Source organism: Phycodurus eques, chromosome 16 (genome assembly GCF_024500275.1).
Source record: "Phycodurus eques isolate BA_2022a chromosome 16, UOR_Pequ_1.1, whole genome shotgun sequence".
In the NCBI taxonomy this organism is placed as follows: Eukaryota; Metazoa; Chordata; class Actinopteri; order Syngnathiformes; family Syngnathidae; genus Phycodurus; species Phycodurus eques.
In genome coordinates this window covers 16,262,667-16,280,658 of record NC_084540.1, presented here as the reverse complement: position 1 = coordinate 16,280,658, position 17,992 = coordinate 16,262,667, and the positions used below count along the sequence as shown (strand labels likewise).

Sequence of the window (17,992 nt, the reverse complement as noted above, 5' to 3'; positions counted from 1 at the left end):
GTTTCAAGACAGGGTTAGGGTGACATAGTAGGGTGTAAGGACTTGAATAGTGTTCCAAGTTAGGGTTTTTAAGACAAGGTTAAGGTATCAAAGTAGGGCTTCAAGAGTGGGTTAGGGTTTCAATAGAGAGTTGGGGTATCAAAGCAGGGTTTCAAGACTGTTAAGGTTTCAAGTCAGGGTGTCAAACAAGGGTTAGAGATTCAAATCAGCATTTGAAGCCACGATTAAGATTTCAAATAATGCTTTGGGGTTTAAATAAGGGCACAAAGTCAACGTTAGAGTTTCAAATTATGGTTTCAAAACAGGGTTGGGGTGTAAAAGCAGCCCTTCTAGGCTGCTTTTAGGGTTTCAAGACACATTTCAAACAAATGTTAGGGTTTTAAATTATACTTTGAAGTCAAGGTTAGAGTTTCTAGTTTGAGTTTGTAGACATGTTTAGGGTGCCAAAGTAGGGTTTTAGACTGGGTTAGCGAATCAAACAAAGGTTATTGTTTCAAATTAGCGTTTGAAGCCAAGGGTGTGGTTTCATGGTTAAGGCATTACGTTTGGGTTCAAAGCAAGGTTTCAAGATAGAGTTAGGGTTTCAAGACAGGTTTAGAAATTAGGGTTCTGGACAAGGGTTAGGATTTCAAAGTAGGTTTTCAAACCAAGATTCGGGATTTAAAAAAGGCTTTCAAAATAGAATTCCAGTAACGTCACTGCCTTCGTTGTGCACTATGCAATCACAATCAAGATTTGAAAAGATTCAAATTCTAACATGAGTGACACAACCTCTCCTACGTGATTAGCTCGTCCCGCTTAATCGCTCCTTATTAGCAGCACTTACAACGTCATCCCGCGTCATTGTAGGCCATCAATGCAGGACATTTTCAACATGGGAATCAGATGCTATTCTCCTATAAACACTCCACAGCAGCACAGCGTTAGTCGAGTGGGGGGGATGTGCAGCCGTGGATAAAAAGACAACCTTATCAGCTTCTGCACGGAATGAAGGCGCTAGCTCCGTTGAAAGAGGAAGATAAGCCCACTGAGAGACGGTAGCTAAGCTAAGCCTTCAGACTGGAGCTGGCATGCCGAGGGAATGGAGAGAGGAGACTGACTGAACGATAGCCCTTCTGTGTGAAAGGTACAGATAGTTAACAGGGACAGGCCATTCGAAGTTGACCTGTGAATTTTCCAGCGTCCAATGTAGTATCAGAAGCGTCATAGAGGTACAATATCGTGTGTGAAAGGGATTCGCCCCAGAAAATGGAACAGGGTTATAAAGGTGTTAAAGAAGTGAAACGTTGACATAGGCACCCTTTCGTCTCTGTTACGGCTTCGATCGGACGTCTGAAGCTGTAAAATCCACCTGTCGACTTCAAACCACCATTCTGTGCCAGCACCTTGCATACGGAACAATTACACGGCAAAAAAAGGTGTACCCCTTTTGACGTTCTCCAGTTTTCCTTTGCCCTCATACACCGTGCCACCTCCGTTTCACCTCTGATGCTTCATCTGAAGCTGGGAAAAATGCAAATCGATCTTCGCCCCCCTCATTCCATCTCAGTACCTTTCACACAAACGACACTGAAATGCAGAAAGGGGCCAGAATGTTACACTCCGGCTTGCTGTTGCAGTCGTTCCCTGAGATGACACGAATTACAGGTTTTTTGAGACAGTTTGGCAGATAGTGAACATCTCTTCAAAAAAGAGGCTTCCAGCTGTTTATTGCCACTCTCAGTTAAAGTTTACTCTCAAAGTTAACATAAAAGAAAGAGAATTACACATGTATTTAAAACAACAAAACAACTGTGTCTTACGAATGCACCCGCTAGCTTAATGCTAACACATAATGAAAAATGCCATAAACGGGCTAAGGATTAGCAACGATAGTTGCGATGTTATAACCCTTTAAGCAACAGACAAACGATGCATCAACACATGTAGACAGACAATGTAACAATACTCACAGGCATATATTCTTTAGCCTCTGCAAAAAACATACAATATTATTGCAATTGACTGAGTGTAGTGGTGACTGTTCTTCGTTTGTGTCTGTGTTACTGTAAACAGTAATGGCCCCCAGGTGGCTCACTAAGAGGCCAGTTTATGTGCCGTGGTAGGTGCTGCAGTTTTGGTCAGCAACAGCACAGTTAACTCTTTTATCTCTGTGTCGTTACAATAACATTTACGAACTGAGATAATTACACCATTTTTACCCATTTTTTTGTAAATGGGAAAAGAGAGGGGCCTATTTGTTTGGAGCGTTTCTTGCCTTATTTATTCGTCGATGGCTTCCTCCATCTTCTCACATCCTTTCACTCGTTCTCCCTCAAGTATCTCTCGTTTGTTGAACTCAAGGTCGGAGCTTTGAGCTAAGGAATCGTTGCCCATTTAAAGCTCAAAGACATGGAACGGGAAACACACTCGCACGCGCACTCACACACACGCACGCACGCACAATGTGTTCGGGAACATCGGGAAACGTTATATGTTGCCCCAATTTGCCTTCAATGCCTGCGTCTTTAGCCTTAGCACCAGAGGATAAGTGACTCTCTGTGCGTGTGTGTGCGTGTGTGTGTGTGTATGTGTGTGTGTGTGTGCGTGCGTGTATGTGTTGGGAGGCACAACACAAGACCATTACTCATGTTGTCAGAGCCATCGCTCATACACCTCGTGGCATCCAGAAGCCGTCACTTCAGCAGCACACGGGCCAATCAAAGGCAAGACGTCACTTCAGACCAATGACTATAACTGTCACTCGCAGCCGCCATTTTCTCACCAAAAAATGGGGGTTGGTAGATGGAGGGGACACCAGAGGGGCTACCGAGGGTCACATATGAAGAATGCATGCAAACATATTAATAGCGAGCATATGTATTGACAATATTGCACTGCAACCCAACAGAAGAGCAATGGGGACATTTAACGTTAAAAAAAATAGAAACCATAATTATTTGTCAGTAGTTGGCGCTGTGAAAGGAGAATGAATAGGAATATATTTACAGGCGTGAATGGGAATAACCTGAGATTCTATAGTGGTTGTAATGGTTAAAATAACCAAATTTTATGCAAATCTAATGGAATTACATACATTGCATTCTGCATCCACACACAGCTCAATTTTTATGTTTGTTTATCCATCCATCCATTTTCTGTACCGCTTTATCCTCACAAGGGTCGCAGACGTGCTGGAGCCTATCCCAGCTATCCTCGGGCGAGAGGCGGGGTACACCCAGAACTGGTCGCCAGCCAATCGCAGGGCACATATAAACAAGCCACCATTCAAGCACACATTCACAATTTAGAGTTTCCAATTAACCTACCATGCATGTTTTTGGGATGTGGGAGGAAACCAGAGTGCCCGGAGAAAACCCACGTAGGCACGGGGAGAACATGCAAACTCCACACAGGCGGGGCCGGGATTTGAACCCCGGTCCCCAGAACTGTGAGGCAGATCTGCGAACCGGTCGGTCACCGTGCCGGCCTAAAACATAACATGTTAAAAAAAAAATTTTATTCAGCATCCATGATTTTAATATCATCATCTAATTTATAAATAATTGCAATTAAAACAACACTTAAAAAATCCCTTAGAAATGTATGTATTTTCATTTGAATATAAATTCAATTGAAAACTGCTTTAAATGTTGAACATCATTTAGTCAACATTTATTCTGATCAATTATGATTTTAATAATAGGCAGCACCGTGACAGACTGGTTAGCACAGCTGGCTCACAGTTCTGAGGACCCGGGTCCTGTCTTGTGTGGAGTTGTTCTCCCCGTGCCTGCGTGGGTTTTCTCCGGGGACTCCGGTTTCCTCTCACATGGCAAAAACATGCATGGTAGGTTGACTAAATTGCCCGTAGGTGTGAATGTGAGTGCGAATTCCAGTCATTTCCATTTATTAGTAAGCAGAATGTAACATTTTTAACATTCACACCATTCCTCAGCTAAATTGTCCAGAAATGAGCCATCATTTTACAGCCCCGCATAACCACTATGTTGGATTTAATCTACATAAAGACACACTAATTATCAAGTGGCGCCAAACAAAAGCGTACGGTGTTAGAACGGCTTGCATTGCAAGTGACGTCTCCCACAAAGAGCTGGTAAAAGATCAGAGGCTGCTGATGAGTTTCCACAAAAAAACTGCCACCACCTGCAGGGGATGCGCGAAACCATCAAACCACATCACAAAGCCTTGTGACAATAGCATCACGTCCAGCATTCAAATAAATACATTAAGACATAGGAAAAGAAAAGAATGTGTTTGGCGTACAACACTTCAGTTAGGGTGAAAATAATATAACATGCGTTTTCTTATTATGATGCTGCATATTTAGGTTTTGATAGATGCTGCAAACACTGCAGAGATGACACAACGAAAGCTAACACAATTTGACTGCAGAGCTGTTTGTCGAGCTAATAAAACTGTGTGCGTGTGTGTATGTGTGTGTGTGCGTGCGCACGCGAGCAGCCACCTTCACGCCTCAGGCCCGACGACGATGAACGCCGAGGCTCGGTAGGTTCATCCATCAACCAGCATCGCATCTGAATGTGAGTGTGTGTTTTTTGCTACACACTCTCTCTCTCACACACACACACACGCACGCAGTCACATTTCCAGCCAAAATGTACCCACAAAGAAAAATGACACCGCCATTAAAAAAGTGGGTTGTCAAAGGTTGTGCTACATACAGTTAGATAGACAAGCGCATGCACAGATACACAAATTGTGGGTTGTGCCACACAAAAATAGAAAGACAAGGACACACATACTACACACATAACAGATGGATGTCAAGGGTTGTGCCACATGAAGATAGAAAAAAAGAATACACACACCAAGAGTGGGTTTTCAAAGATTGTACCACAAAAATATGAAGACAAGAACATGTGCTTACACACACTAAGAAATTGTTGTCAAAGAGATGTGCTACATACAAACAGAAAGATAAGAAGACGCACACACAAAGTGGAATTGTGATGTCAAGCGTTACGCTTTTATGTACGTAATGAATGTAAAGATGGAACACGCTCACACACAGGTGTTCCCTGCAGAGCTGATCTGTGTGAACTAGAGAGACACGGGCGTTTAGCCGAGTTGAAAGGAGGCGGAAGGAAGGTCGCTGCCTTCTCATTAGGCTTTACACGATCAGGATTTTTGGGACCGATCACCGATCAGCAAGTGTAAAAAAAACGATATCCGATCACAAGAGGGAGCAATGTGTCTATTTATATGACTTGTTCATTTACTGTATATACTTCTGCACTGTGTACTGTATCCATCCATCCATCCATCAATTTTCTGTACAGCTTATCCTCACAAGGGTTGCGGGCATGCTGGAGCCGTCGTCCCAGCTCAAATTATTCTCTAGCATTTTAGACAAAAGTTAAAACACCAATGACCTCTAGGGGGCAGTCAAGGATTGGCCACAGACATAAGTTTCGGTCAAATCAACATTACATGACAGAATTAATGGGTGCTAACTTACTGCAATTAAATTACTTTATTGGAATTAAATTACTTTAATAAATAATGTTAATGACATGCTTAGTCTAACTTTCTCACTGTCCCAGCTATATGGACGGTGTTGTCCAGGGTTCGAGTCCATTTGACTTTGTTTTTTCTTCCCCCCACGCTGCGTTGCTTGATAGGGCTCCACCATTTACCCGAGCCGGAAGGAAATGCTTCAACCTGTTTTGGTGAATGCGGAACTAGATTGCACATATACTGCATTAGCTAACGATGTTTACTGTAGACCTGCAGTTGTGTAATTTAAGACAGTTGTACTTTGAAATAGGTATATTGCACTTTAACTTCTTCTATTAAGTGTGAGATGATCCCAAAATTTGGACATTGTCTGTCTTCAACGTACTCTTTCCTCCTGCGTCATGCTTATTGCTCTGCTATTGCTATATGATGTGGCGAGGGATTACTGTAAATTAACTGGTTTTATACAGTGAGATGACTGTACGTACTGTAGTATTCGTATGTTGGGTGTGTCGCTTTTAAGAGGCGTGGCCGAGTGAGTCTGGGTGTGAGCACCTGGGCGTGAGGTGTGGCCTACAGCAGCTCCTTGTGAGTATTCTCATTTTGTATTTGTGTGTTTGACTGTTTGTCCTGTTCAAGTGAAGGCGGCTCTCCTTGCCCGCACACGAGGGTATTATTTATTTATTTTCCCAAAAAAAATTCTCATTTCACTCAAACGACTGAGCATCTAAAGCGTTCCAAACACAAAGCAAAAAAATCGACCGAGGGGCTGCTTGTAACTCTGGGTGGGGAAGATAAAAACTGTGAAAAAAAAAAACTTTTCCATTCACGTTCCGTGCAAAGCGACAACCACTTCAAAAGCATGGTGGCCATTATAGGCTCTATGGAGTGCGAGTTTTTCTACTGGTCTAAATCAGCGTCTAGACGTGTTAATCGTGAAAAAAAGATCAGTGAGTCAAGGAATACGTCAGCTTACACTGTAAGTCTGCTTATTTGCTACTAAGCTCTCTCGTAGGCCTGCTTGTAACGCTAACCCCCCCTCACCAAACACCAACCCACCCACCCACCCCGGATGAGTAATTAGCTCTGATTGAGCCCAGGACCCCTGTTTAGTGCAGATTACCCTCCCCGTTCAACAAAAAGATGGAGAATGGCACCCACTCCCTGAGGGACAGGCCTGTAATCAGGCCTGCTCAAGACCTCTGATGCCTGCCTGGAGGGGGGCAGGGGGGCTCGTCGCTGAAACCCCTCCAGCCCCACCCCAAAATGAAAAATAAAAAACGGTGTTTGCTTGGCGGGTCCCCCAAAAAGGACATAACAACGCAAAATCAACTGCTCTCGTTCGACTGCTCGTGTCTGTTGTGGCGGCGTCCATTTGAGAGCATCGCAGGCCCGACGAAGACCTGAAAATCGACAGCCGCCTTCCGAAGGAATTCGTCACGTTGAGAGGAGCAAAACAAAACTGTCCTTCCGCGGATATTGCACGAATTTTTGCTTTTGTAGCGGGAGCAGATAAAGAAGTAAAAGTCAGAGTGGCAAATGTCCATCTTTGTTGTCTCAGGGGTCACCTTGTGTCAATAAAAAAAATATATATATATATTCCGAATCTACCTTGGGTTGCAATTATAAGAAAAGTCTACTTAATATGTCTGGTTCAATTTTCACATTTTGATCCATTTACATATAATTTTGTTTTAAACAGTGCAATTTTCCATCTTCAAAAAAAACATAAACAAATAAGATTTAATCTGATTCAGTGACAAATGAATTAAAACCGTATTTTTAATTTTGAAGCACAATAGTTTTTTTGCTCAATGCTCAAGTAAGCCTAAAAATATTTTTAAAATACCCACTAAATAGTATATTTTTATGAATTAACTGATTGCACATTCCTTACCATAAGAACATTTTTTAAATTTTTTTCCATGTGAAAAAAAATATGTTCAAATCATGGGTGATATTTTTAAGGGCACGTGATAGTGGATTATAATGATTATACAGCTTTATTAAAATATTATATATTTTGTGTTAATTAACTGATTGCACATTCCATATAATAACCCAAAAATAATGTTGTGCATTTATTTCTATTTTAAAAAATAGAGCTAAATGGTGAGTAATTGTTTTAAGGGAAAGTGACTTTTATTTATTATTTTTACAACAGAACACGGTAAGATGCATGTAACATATTAAATGTTTTATATACTTCATATGTTATTTTCTATCGAAATGGAGGATAAAGTTCTTGCCGTGTCTGAAGAGGAGGAGGTGGATGCTGTGCGCTCTCTTTAACATCGCAAAGAATACATCCCAGTTTAAACAACCGTTCATTCATGAGAATACATTCAGGGGACTTTTGTTGGTGTTTAATAATTAGGAGCAGAGGACTCACCGACAAGCATGGCGGCAGCGTGTTCGTATGTCACTCGCATGTACTTCACCGCCTCCACAGGGAGCACAGGTGAGCACGGAAGCGTTCAAGAAGGTCCTCTCCCGGGTTTGATGTATCCGTGCAGTGACAACCGCCACCCCGTCGCCCCTGTCTAATCCCCGGGAATTCCGTGCCGTACCCTCAGTTAAAATCTCTCCCGCCGTCGCTCGCTGCTCGTCTCGGCTTAACGGAGGCGAGGAATGAATGAGGTGGAAGAGACGAAAAAAGCGGAACAGCCCAGACTCTCTCTCTCTCTCTCTCTCTCTCTCTCTCTCTCTCTCGCTCTACCTGGACAGCACTACAGATGGCTGATGTCAATATTATGTCTTGACATAATATTTCCACCAGTTCCACAGTCAAAAGAGGTGAAGAGTACCGAGATGACTTATTGGTAACCTTCCATTTGAGTCCTGACGACATGGGTAGGGTACCGAGTGGTCACTTCCATGTGACATCGGGAATGGGAAACAAAAAGTTGTAGTCGAAACAAAGTCGTACAGTTTATTCATCATCTTTAAAATGTTGTGCCGGTACCAAAATAACCAATTCGTACTGTACCATCATTTGGTGCCCTGTGATTGGGGTTGGATCACCTATTTTGAGTTTGTTTATTGCCAAATGTTGTGAAAGGGGACCAAAACATTTACGATTACCACTTTTCAGTACCCTAACTGCAGTGTTAGGACGCTGTGATGTCACATTAAGATTCCACACTTTAATGTGACGCTACAATGTAGAACTACGATGCAATTCCACAATGTGACACTACAATATAGAGCTACGACGTAGTACTGCGATTGTAACACTACCATAGTGTATGTAAAGTGTTTGTCATGCCACAGTGTAAAGCTACAATTTAGAGCTATGGTCTAAAAGCTATATAATGTTACAATGTAACGCCACAATGTTGAGCTATGATGTAACGCTACCATGTAACACTTTGATATAGAGCTACCATTTAACATTACAATGTAACGCCACGATTTAACACTGTGATCTGGCGGTGCAATTTAATGCTACGATGATGATGATGATGATGATGTATGTATGATGTAATGCTGCAACGTTTTTCACTTAAACCACAACAAAACTGAGATAACTGTTTTTGGCAGTAAAGAAAAGAGAATTGATGTTCGTAAATAGCTGGAGTCACTCTGTTTAAAAACCAAAGACCAAGTCTGGAACCTTGGTGTACTGATAGATTCTGACCTAACTTTCAACAGTCATATCAAATCATTTACTAAAACAGCCTTCTACCAGCTGAAGAACATATCCAGAGTGGAGGCTTGCATGAGCCAAGTAAACCAGGAGAAACTCATCCATGCGTTTATGTCAAGGAGGCTTGACTATTGCAATGGCCTTCTGACTGGACTCCCCCAAAAGAGCATAAAACAGCTGCAGCTCATTCAGAATGCTGCTGCTCGAGTTCTGACCATAACAAAGAGGTCAGAACATATTACTCCAATTCTAAAGTCTCTACACTGGCTCCTACTGAGCTTTAGAATAGATTTTAAAGTTCTGATACTGGTCTATAAATCACTAAACGGCTGAATACTTGAAATAAATGCTAACGGAATATAAACCCAGTAGGGCTCTGAGATCTAGACTCAGGTCAAATAGTGGAGCACAGAGTCTAAAGCAAACATGGTGAAGCAGCATTTAGCTCTTATGTTGCCCAGAAATGAAATAAGTTGCCAACAGAAGTGATCTACGCCCCAAGTGTGAATGTTTTTAAGTCGAAGTAGAAAACGAGAAAAACAGCATTTCCACTTTTAAATAATCTTTCTTGCCCTGTACGCTGTTAATTGTATTTTTATTTTTGTTTTAAATGTTTATACGCTGTTTTTTTATGTTTTGAAATACTTTTAATAATGTAAAGCATATTGAGTTGTCTTGTGTATGAAATGCGCTATACAAATACATTTTCTTTGCTTTGTTACAATGTAACGCTATGACGTAACACTACAGTGTAAAGCTAAAATGTTGGGCGACGATGTAGCGCTACAATGTAACACTACAATGTTAGAGCTAAAATGTAACGCTGCGATGTAACGCTACGATGTAACGCTGCAATGTCAAGCTACGATGTCGGGCTGTGATTACACACAGCTATGTCTTGCTACGACAACGCTACAATGTCTGGTACGACATCATGCTACGACTAGAGGTCCAACAATTAATTCATTCATCTACAACTAATCGATTATCAAGTAGCCTCTCAACAGTAAATATTCAGATTTCTGTAGTGCTTCATGAAAGGAGATCGATTATCTTTTTGTTTAATCAAAAAAGGACATTTACAAACATCTGCTTTTACTTTTGAAAATAACGATCAACATACTGTAGTTCCCTATTTTCTGACTTGTTACCGACCAAACCAGTAACTGAATCATATTCAATTTATGGAAAAAGTAATTGTCAGTTTAATCTATTGTAAAAATAATCATTTTCAGCCATTGTAAGAATAACCTGTAATTGACATGTAGTTAAACCGAAAGCAGCTTAAAGGGTACCGTATTTTCACGACCATAAGGCGCACCGTATTATTGGGCGCAGGCATGGTAAAACATACGCTGGCATGCAAAACAATGTTTTTAAAAAGGCAGCGGGAGCAAAACTGAGTTGGGTTGTACTTTATTTAAGTATTTAACAATGTACTCATGTTATTTTTTGATCAATCCTCATCCACAAATCCATCAAAGTCCTCATTTTCTGTATCCGAAATGAACAGCTGGGCAAGTTCTCCATCAAACACGCCAGGTTCCCTCTCGTCATTGTCGGAGTCAGTCTCGTTGCCGTGCGGCTCCTCAGAAATGATGCCGGCTTTTACGAAAGCTCAAACAACAGTGCAAGCAGACACGTTAGCCCAAACATCCACAATCCATTCACAAATTGTGGCGTAACTCGACCGGGCTCTGCCTCCTAGTCTTAGTAAAGATGTGTTCGCCATCTGTCATCCATGGCTCCCTGTTTACACCGATGTCCAGCGGTTGGAGTTCATTAATCCATTGCTCGAGTTGGTCTTCCAACTCGGGCCACCTCGCCTCGTTTCCGCGGCTTCGTCTTCTTGACTTGGCGAAGCTCGTTTTCCTGCTTCCTCCACTTGCGAACCATGGATTCGTCGATCTTGAATTCTCTCGCGGCTGCTCGATTCCCATGTTCCTCCGTGTACCTGATAGCTTGCAGTTTAAACTGTGCTTCGTAAGCGTGTCTCTTCGTAGGTGCAGTTTTCGACTGCGGTCAAGCCAGCCTCCACTCGTAAAGTATTCAGTCAAGCCAGCCGCCAAATAGATAAATAAATACACAAATAAATGAATAAATATTGAAATATAAAACTGTAATCCAAAATATTTTTTTATTTGATTAATCGATGGAATAATCGAAAGAATAATCAATTCTGAAAATATTCGATAGTGACAGCCCTAGCAATGACATCATTCAACGATGCCATGCTACAGTGTCACATCATATCTTCAAAGCCGCCCTTCGATGTCACCCTCTGATGTCATGCTACAATGTTGCGCTGCCGGGATGTCGTGCTACGATATAACTCTATGATGTCTGTCTACGATTTCACGCCGGAATCAGATTTCTTACCAACTGTGATTAGCGGGAAAGCAAAAACAGGGACGATCGTAAAACACACGGGAATAAGTCCCGCGTTCGGACCTTTATTAACATCAAAGCTGCAGCATCGTGTATGTGTGTGTGTGTATCTGCGCACGTGAAAGGCGTCTGCAGGGAGAGCGAATATGAGGGACAATTCCTCTCCATCGCCGCCGTCACCTCTTAACTTCAGCTTAAAAGAGGAGCCTCTTTTAAGATGCATCACTCCATGACACACATTCAAGGAGTGTTTGATTTCTGTTTGTTCTTATGCTTTGTGTGTTTGTGTGTGTTTATGAGGGTGTGTGCGTTATTGTTGAAGAGGCTTGATGCATTGCTGAGCTGTCATGGAGCCACGCCAGGGCAGCGCGGGTGCTATCAGGAACTTAATTACAGCCTTAAATGTCTCCCTCCCGCTTCTCAATGCGCTGCCTTCCTCTTCTCTCCAGCTTTGTCTGCTCCAAGTGTGCTGTACATCCATCTCACTCTTCGTCTTGTATCTCTTTTTTTCCTTTTTCCGTCGGCCGTGGCAAAAATGTGTCTGGGCTGTTCCCAACATCCAGAAATACCAATCTGGATTTGTCACCTATCACCATCGTATCCAGGCGTTGTCATCAATATATGGGTCATTTGTAAATGTTTTATCATTATTTATTTATTCAACGGTAAAGGCATGCCCCACTGAGTTTCCTCTTGAAAATCTATTAATTTTACTGATCTGAGTATTTGAATTATTGACAGTTGTTAGCCATCAAAAGGTCCTAATTGTTTCTAAGGGGGAAAAAAGCAAAGTAATACTTTTCAAATGCTAAAATGTCTTTCCTGTTAGGTGTACCAAATGAAGCTTGCTGATTTGCATCATGTTTTTGTCCTTTGTCTTTGTGTTTGTCATTCAAGCTGTTTTTACTGTTAATGCCACTGGCGAGAGCCTCATTATGTTGTTGCAACACACCAGGATGAGGCAGCCATTTTGCATATACACAACAGCAGATAGTAAAATAAATGGTGTTTTCTTAGAGATATGAATACATCGGTACGTATTTGTGAACGTGTCGGAACATTTGAATGTCTTTGCCGTTATTACGATTGAACAAAGACAAGAGTGACGAACTGAGTGAGGATGTAGACAGCCAAGTTAGTTGGCTATCTACAGCCAGCTTCTCACTTATTCCTGTAAACAAGGAATCTTCTATGAGGAGAGGGGTGCATTTGAAACCATCCGTTTGTGCTGTTCGACAGGAAGAACTGAGTGACATAGTGACAAAGTATCTCCTCATGCTATCTAGCTATCCAGCTAGCCCGGTACTACTTGAAAGCAAAAACACAACCTGGATGCAGATCTTCTGTGACTGCTGTGGTGCATCTTTTTGCGCTGTTTGACAAGAGGTAGCACTGAATAAAGATATACATTGGTGTCTAGCCACCAACTGGTTGTCTTTTTTTGCTGAGATGCACATCACATGCGATCAAAAGCTATCGTGCTATAGGTATGCATTATGTTTATTGGTAGTGAATTTAAGGTTAGAAAATGAGATTGATTCCATCTTCTGAGCCAGCCTTCGCCCCCTTAACTTTCCCCACAAGGCTTCATCTTCCCTCGAGCGGAAGGTGTATACACCCTTTTGGCTCAGTAAAAAGCACTGAAGCGCTGACGTCCATTATGTTGCCGTCGCTGGAGTGAATCACAACTGAAGTACAAAGAAAATCCAATCATCCCAGCGTCCGCCCGTCATCTTGTTTCACGGCTATGAGAAACAACAGCTCAGCAGAGCAAATAAAGGGCGTCTTTGGCTGTTAACACTGAGTATTCAGCCGGTTGGGTTGCCGAGAGCAACTATCTATGGTGTGTGGAGAAGGTCAAGCTGTCACACCCCCGTCAACAAGTTCATTAGTTCCAGGAGATTCCTGCCTCACTATAATAAATCTTCTGTTAGAGGAGAACCTAATTTTTCCTATGCCCCAATTATCGTATTATTCTGTTTAAAATGTTTTGTTTTTGTTATAATTTTGTCCCAGTTTTTGTACATCCGCTCCCTTTTCGCACAGTTGAAAATGGTTTGTACCCAATTCATCTGCCTACCCGCATTACTTGGTCTGTCACAATCCTGTTTTTGTTTCCGCCCAGCTCTGGTTTTTCTTTCTGTTTGCAGTCTCCATGGAGAGTGGTGGTGGTTGTACTCCTGTGTCGCACCTGCTGGCACTTTTCATTCGTGGGGTATTTAGATGCAAGAGAAACGGAAGGAAGATGCAGAGTTATTGTTCACTGCTCATCACCATTGCAGCAAGCATTGTGTTCCTCTCGTGGTTGTTTCTTGTTTGACGCATCCTGCCAGTAGTTCCCTACTATCAGTCAGTTCTTCGTAAGTACTACTATGATTTTCTGTTTCTCATTTTCTGCCTTGTGTAGGTTTTTAATTTTGTGTTTTGTTTGGTAACTGTAGTCTTCCTTCCCTTGTACTCGGTCCACCTCTTTTTGGTTGTTCTGTGTTGACTCTAGCGTTTCCACATTGACCTTTTGCTGACGTCATGCTCTTTTGGTTTAAATAAATACTGTTAATACGACTTGGTTACGTTTGTTTTCTCTGGGTATCCACTATCAGCGTTTGACATACCTTGACACAGCCACTTATTTCCTGGAACTGATCCCCACACAAAGCATCCCATACGCATGTATAACTTTACTGTTTTCGTGAGTCAGCGTCGCACCCCTCATCAGACGCATTTTGAAGGTTTTTGTGTTTATTTGTTGAGTGGGACTGAAGAAATTTCCTGCTGCTGGCCCTTTTATAAAGAACACAAGAAACACCATAGTAATTGTTTACCTGTTTCAGTTTGGTATGGTACACATTTTTCACAGTCTCCATTATAAAAGGTGAGGGATGGGCAGACCTTGGTCTCTCTTCTGGTCCTCCGTAGTGGACTGAAATTAACTGTACTGCTTGAGGGAAATGTGCTTGAACTGCATGCTTGGTGGGTTGGTCAAAAGATGAATATGCATTTTGTACCGTTTTCCTTGTACAGGGTCACAAAGTGACCTGACTTAAGGATGGGAATTTGACTAAATTTCCTTGATTGACTACTGTGAATTATTTTTTGATTTTTTTATAATCAATTAGCTGCGGTGTTTTGGTTTAGTTTTCTTTGGTGAATTTTAAGCTATTTTAGGCTGTGGTAGCGAGATCATCGGAACTGAAGGGCACCGTGTGTAATACAGAGACATCTTTAAAGCTCTGGCTCCCCTACAAAGTCACAAACTCCCCTTGCACCTCTCTGCTGGTCATTAACAAACAACACACACCCCAGGAAGTCTCGTTGGTGTTTGCTTTGCAGTATGCAACAGATGTGACAAAGAGTGTTACCGAAGTGAATCGTATTTGATGCCTTTTAGTTGCCAAACTAGGGACTCATCGTTGCAGCCTGTCTGGGTAGCACATTAGTAGTGAATCCACAGCACATACTGTACACTTCTAATGTTTTAGGGCCTTTACACACAATTAACACAACCATAAGCTTGACAATTTCGAAAATGTGTTATGATTCCGACCACATTGTGATTGACAGGTTCATTTAGGGAGTTCTGGCGGTTCCTATCTGGCCGCCTCAGTTTTGCCCCGCCAACCTGCCGTCGAGACACGGCCAGGTAAAGATTGACAGCATCTTAAAAGGTGAGTAAATAGCCAACATTTTATTTTCAAAATGTGGACCGTCAACCTAAAATACATCTACATTGGAACCTCAGCACATCATAACTGACTAACTAAATAAGTGACAGCAAGACACAACGGCTTGCATGAGCACTGAGAGCAGGCCAAAGTAAACCCAAGAGTGACAGACGCTAATGGGAGACAGATGGCACCTGAACGCAACACTCACACTATTGTTTTCCTTTCATTACTGACAATTTCTTGTGCATGAAATCGATATATACGTTATTTTCTCGGATATATAGAGGCCGGGGGGTTGGGGTGGGCTGGAGTGGAGGCCGTTTATTGACTTAACTGCAGAGAGTACCAGGCATCTAAGATGTATATTAATGAGTAGTTCAGGCCTCTGCCCACACGGAAGGATAGATCTCCTTTGTTTTCCTTTGAGCTTGAAACCTTGAGCAGCTTTTGCTTTCTCTTTAAAAGCCATTGTAAACGTTAGCTTGAAGGATACCACTTCTGTTTGCAATGATTGTCATTTGTATCTCAGGGCGTTTGGTACTTGGGCACCTGGTGTTGTCTAGTAAGTTCATTAGTCACAGACGGAATACTACAACGTGCAACAACGCAACGCATACATCCTTGTGATTGTCCCTTGTAGATGAATAAAGCATCTATTTAGCTAGCTATTGATCTACAACAAATGCTACGACTTATCATCATACAACACAACACTGCATACACTATTGATGCAACGCTATGAAGCAACGCTACCTATGCTATTGTGAATTTCTCTTATGGATGAATGAAGTATCTATCGATCTATCTATCGATCTATCGATCTATCGATCTATCGATCTATCTATCTATCTATCTATCTATCTATCTATCTATCTATCTATCTATCTATCTATCTATCTAATCTCTCTCTCTCGCTCTCTCTCTCTCTCTCTCTATCTATCTATCTATCTATCTATCGAGCTAGCTATCTATTTAGCTATCTAATCTCGCTGGCTATCTATTCATCTAAAACATACGCTATGACATAATGCTAAGACATAATGCTAAGACACAAGGCTAAGAAGTAAGGCCCACAAACTTCACTACAATGCAAGGCTAGGACAAAAGGCTACGATTTCGTCCATTAATTGTCCATTTTATTCATAAATGCCATGCAATTTTCTTTTCTTGCTGACAATACAAAAATGTTCTTTCATGTACATCTATGTTGTTCTGCACATGTTTATCCATTCGCAACTTAATACCGCAATTGAATTCCAGCTCTGGTAATCCATCAGTGATAAGCTACTAATGAAGCAATTTTGGCTGCGATAGTTTGTTTTTGTTGTGGTAATAATGTATGACAGCGGTGGATGAAGATGGCACCTAAGTAAATAAGTGAAATGATTCAGGGGCTGGCAGCCGGGCTGGCTTCTCCGACATAATGTGTTGATGCAGAAAGACTTGCCCTGTTTATGTAAGAGCCCCAACGTGGTGGGCGAGTGCAGCCAACTGTTCCTAATATAAACCTGGAAGATTCTTCTGTGAATGGAAATATATGTCAGACATTAGTCACATCCGCACCTCCACATTTAGCATAGTATACAGTATTGGGACAGGAGGTGAAAAGTAAAGAAAATTCAGTATCACTGCCATACATGAGACTGTGTGTGTGTGAGAGAGAGAGACAGAGAGACAGAGAGAGAGAGAGAGAGCAAGAGCGCTGCTGGGTTCCCTCACGTCAATAAAGCATCAATGAGTTTTGTCAACTGGGGTTCATGAGTGGATGCGGAGAAGAAGGTGGTGGAGTAAAAGTCACTACTGAGGCGAGCCAAAGGTGAGATTTCTTTCTAAACCTGCAATTGAACTTTGAAAACTACATTCTGCATGGTCTTAAGGCTGTGCAGCAAGTGCAAACTTCAGTGCAATTCTCAAACAAATTATGTACCTAGCAACCATGAGAACTGAAATTCAAATAAATATTTTGATTAAACAAATGCCACCAGACACAATTTGAAGAAATACAGTACAATGGTGCCTTGCGATACGAGTGACTCGAGTTATGTTTTTCAAGATATGAGCTGTTGTTCGAATAATTTTTTTGCTTTGACTTGCCAGCGCAACAAGTCTTTACAAAATGGCTTCAAGTTGTTTATTGCCCATCCCAGTGGAAATTTACAGTTACACTACAGATAAAACAAAGACAATTACACTCTGTGTATTTAAAACATCCACAAACCTTAGCCTTTCAGTCCACTAGCTTAATGCTATTGATAAATAGCATCTTTAACCCTTTAAGCAACAGACTGAAAACAAATGGTGCAGCAATACATGTAGACAGACAATGACAGTATTCACAGATGTTTTTTTTATTGTGAAGACCGACAAATATTAATGCCGTACTGATGGGATGAGAGAATGAACAGTATATGTGTTTGTCTGTCTCATACTGCCCCCAGGTGGCCAAGGCGGGCACACCAGAAGGAGCATCACAATGGCTATTCAATTGATGCAGTGTGACAAAAATAATTATTTTTAATTATATTTAATCATGTTATTACTGTATGTTTATGTGTACAATATTACAGAGTGCTAGTTTTCCTCATTAAAATACACATTACAACAATTCTTGTTGTATGTTTTGGGGGGAGGGGGGGAATGCTGGAACAGATTAATGGCATTTTAATTCATTTCAATGAGAAAAGATGATTTGGGAAGTGAAGTGTTGTCTGGTCACGGAACGAATTAAACTCGTATTTCAAGACACCAGTGTATATCAGTTCTGTTTATGGGAATCACGTGTCTTGACATAAGTTGGTGCTGGTAATTC

The 17,992-nt window shown here is 41.6% G+C and overlaps 1 protein-coding gene and 1 long non-coding RNA gene across 5 annotated transcripts in view; one reads left to right on the top strand and one right to left on the bottom strand.

Moving 5' to 3' along the window:
• znf385c (zinc finger protein 385C) overlaps positions 1–17,992 on the bottom strand; it is a 113,327-nt gene that overhangs the window by 43,107 nt on the left and 52,228 nt on the right. The window contains exon 1 of one of the 4 annotated variants that reach the window (XM_061701604.1): positions 7,874–8,126. The exons of the other annotated variants lie outside the window; for them this stretch is intronic. Coding sequence (XP_061557588.1) covers positions 7,874–7,913 — 40 coding nt within the window. The 5' untranslated portion in view covers positions 7,914–8,126. Of the gene's footprint in view, positions 1–7,873; positions 8,127–17,992 lie in introns of those variants that run through there. 4 annotated transcript variants of the gene reach the window in all.
• The window catches only part of LOC133415489 (uncharacterized), a 71,359-nt gene continuing 67,047 nt past the window's right edge, over positions 13,681–17,992 (top strand). The window contains exons 1-2 of the long non-coding RNA XR_009770134.1: positions 13,681–13,878; positions 15,080–15,183. This is a non-coding gene — a long non-coding RNA (uncharacterized LOC133415489). The remainder of the gene's footprint in view (positions 13,879–15,079; positions 15,184–17,992) is intronic.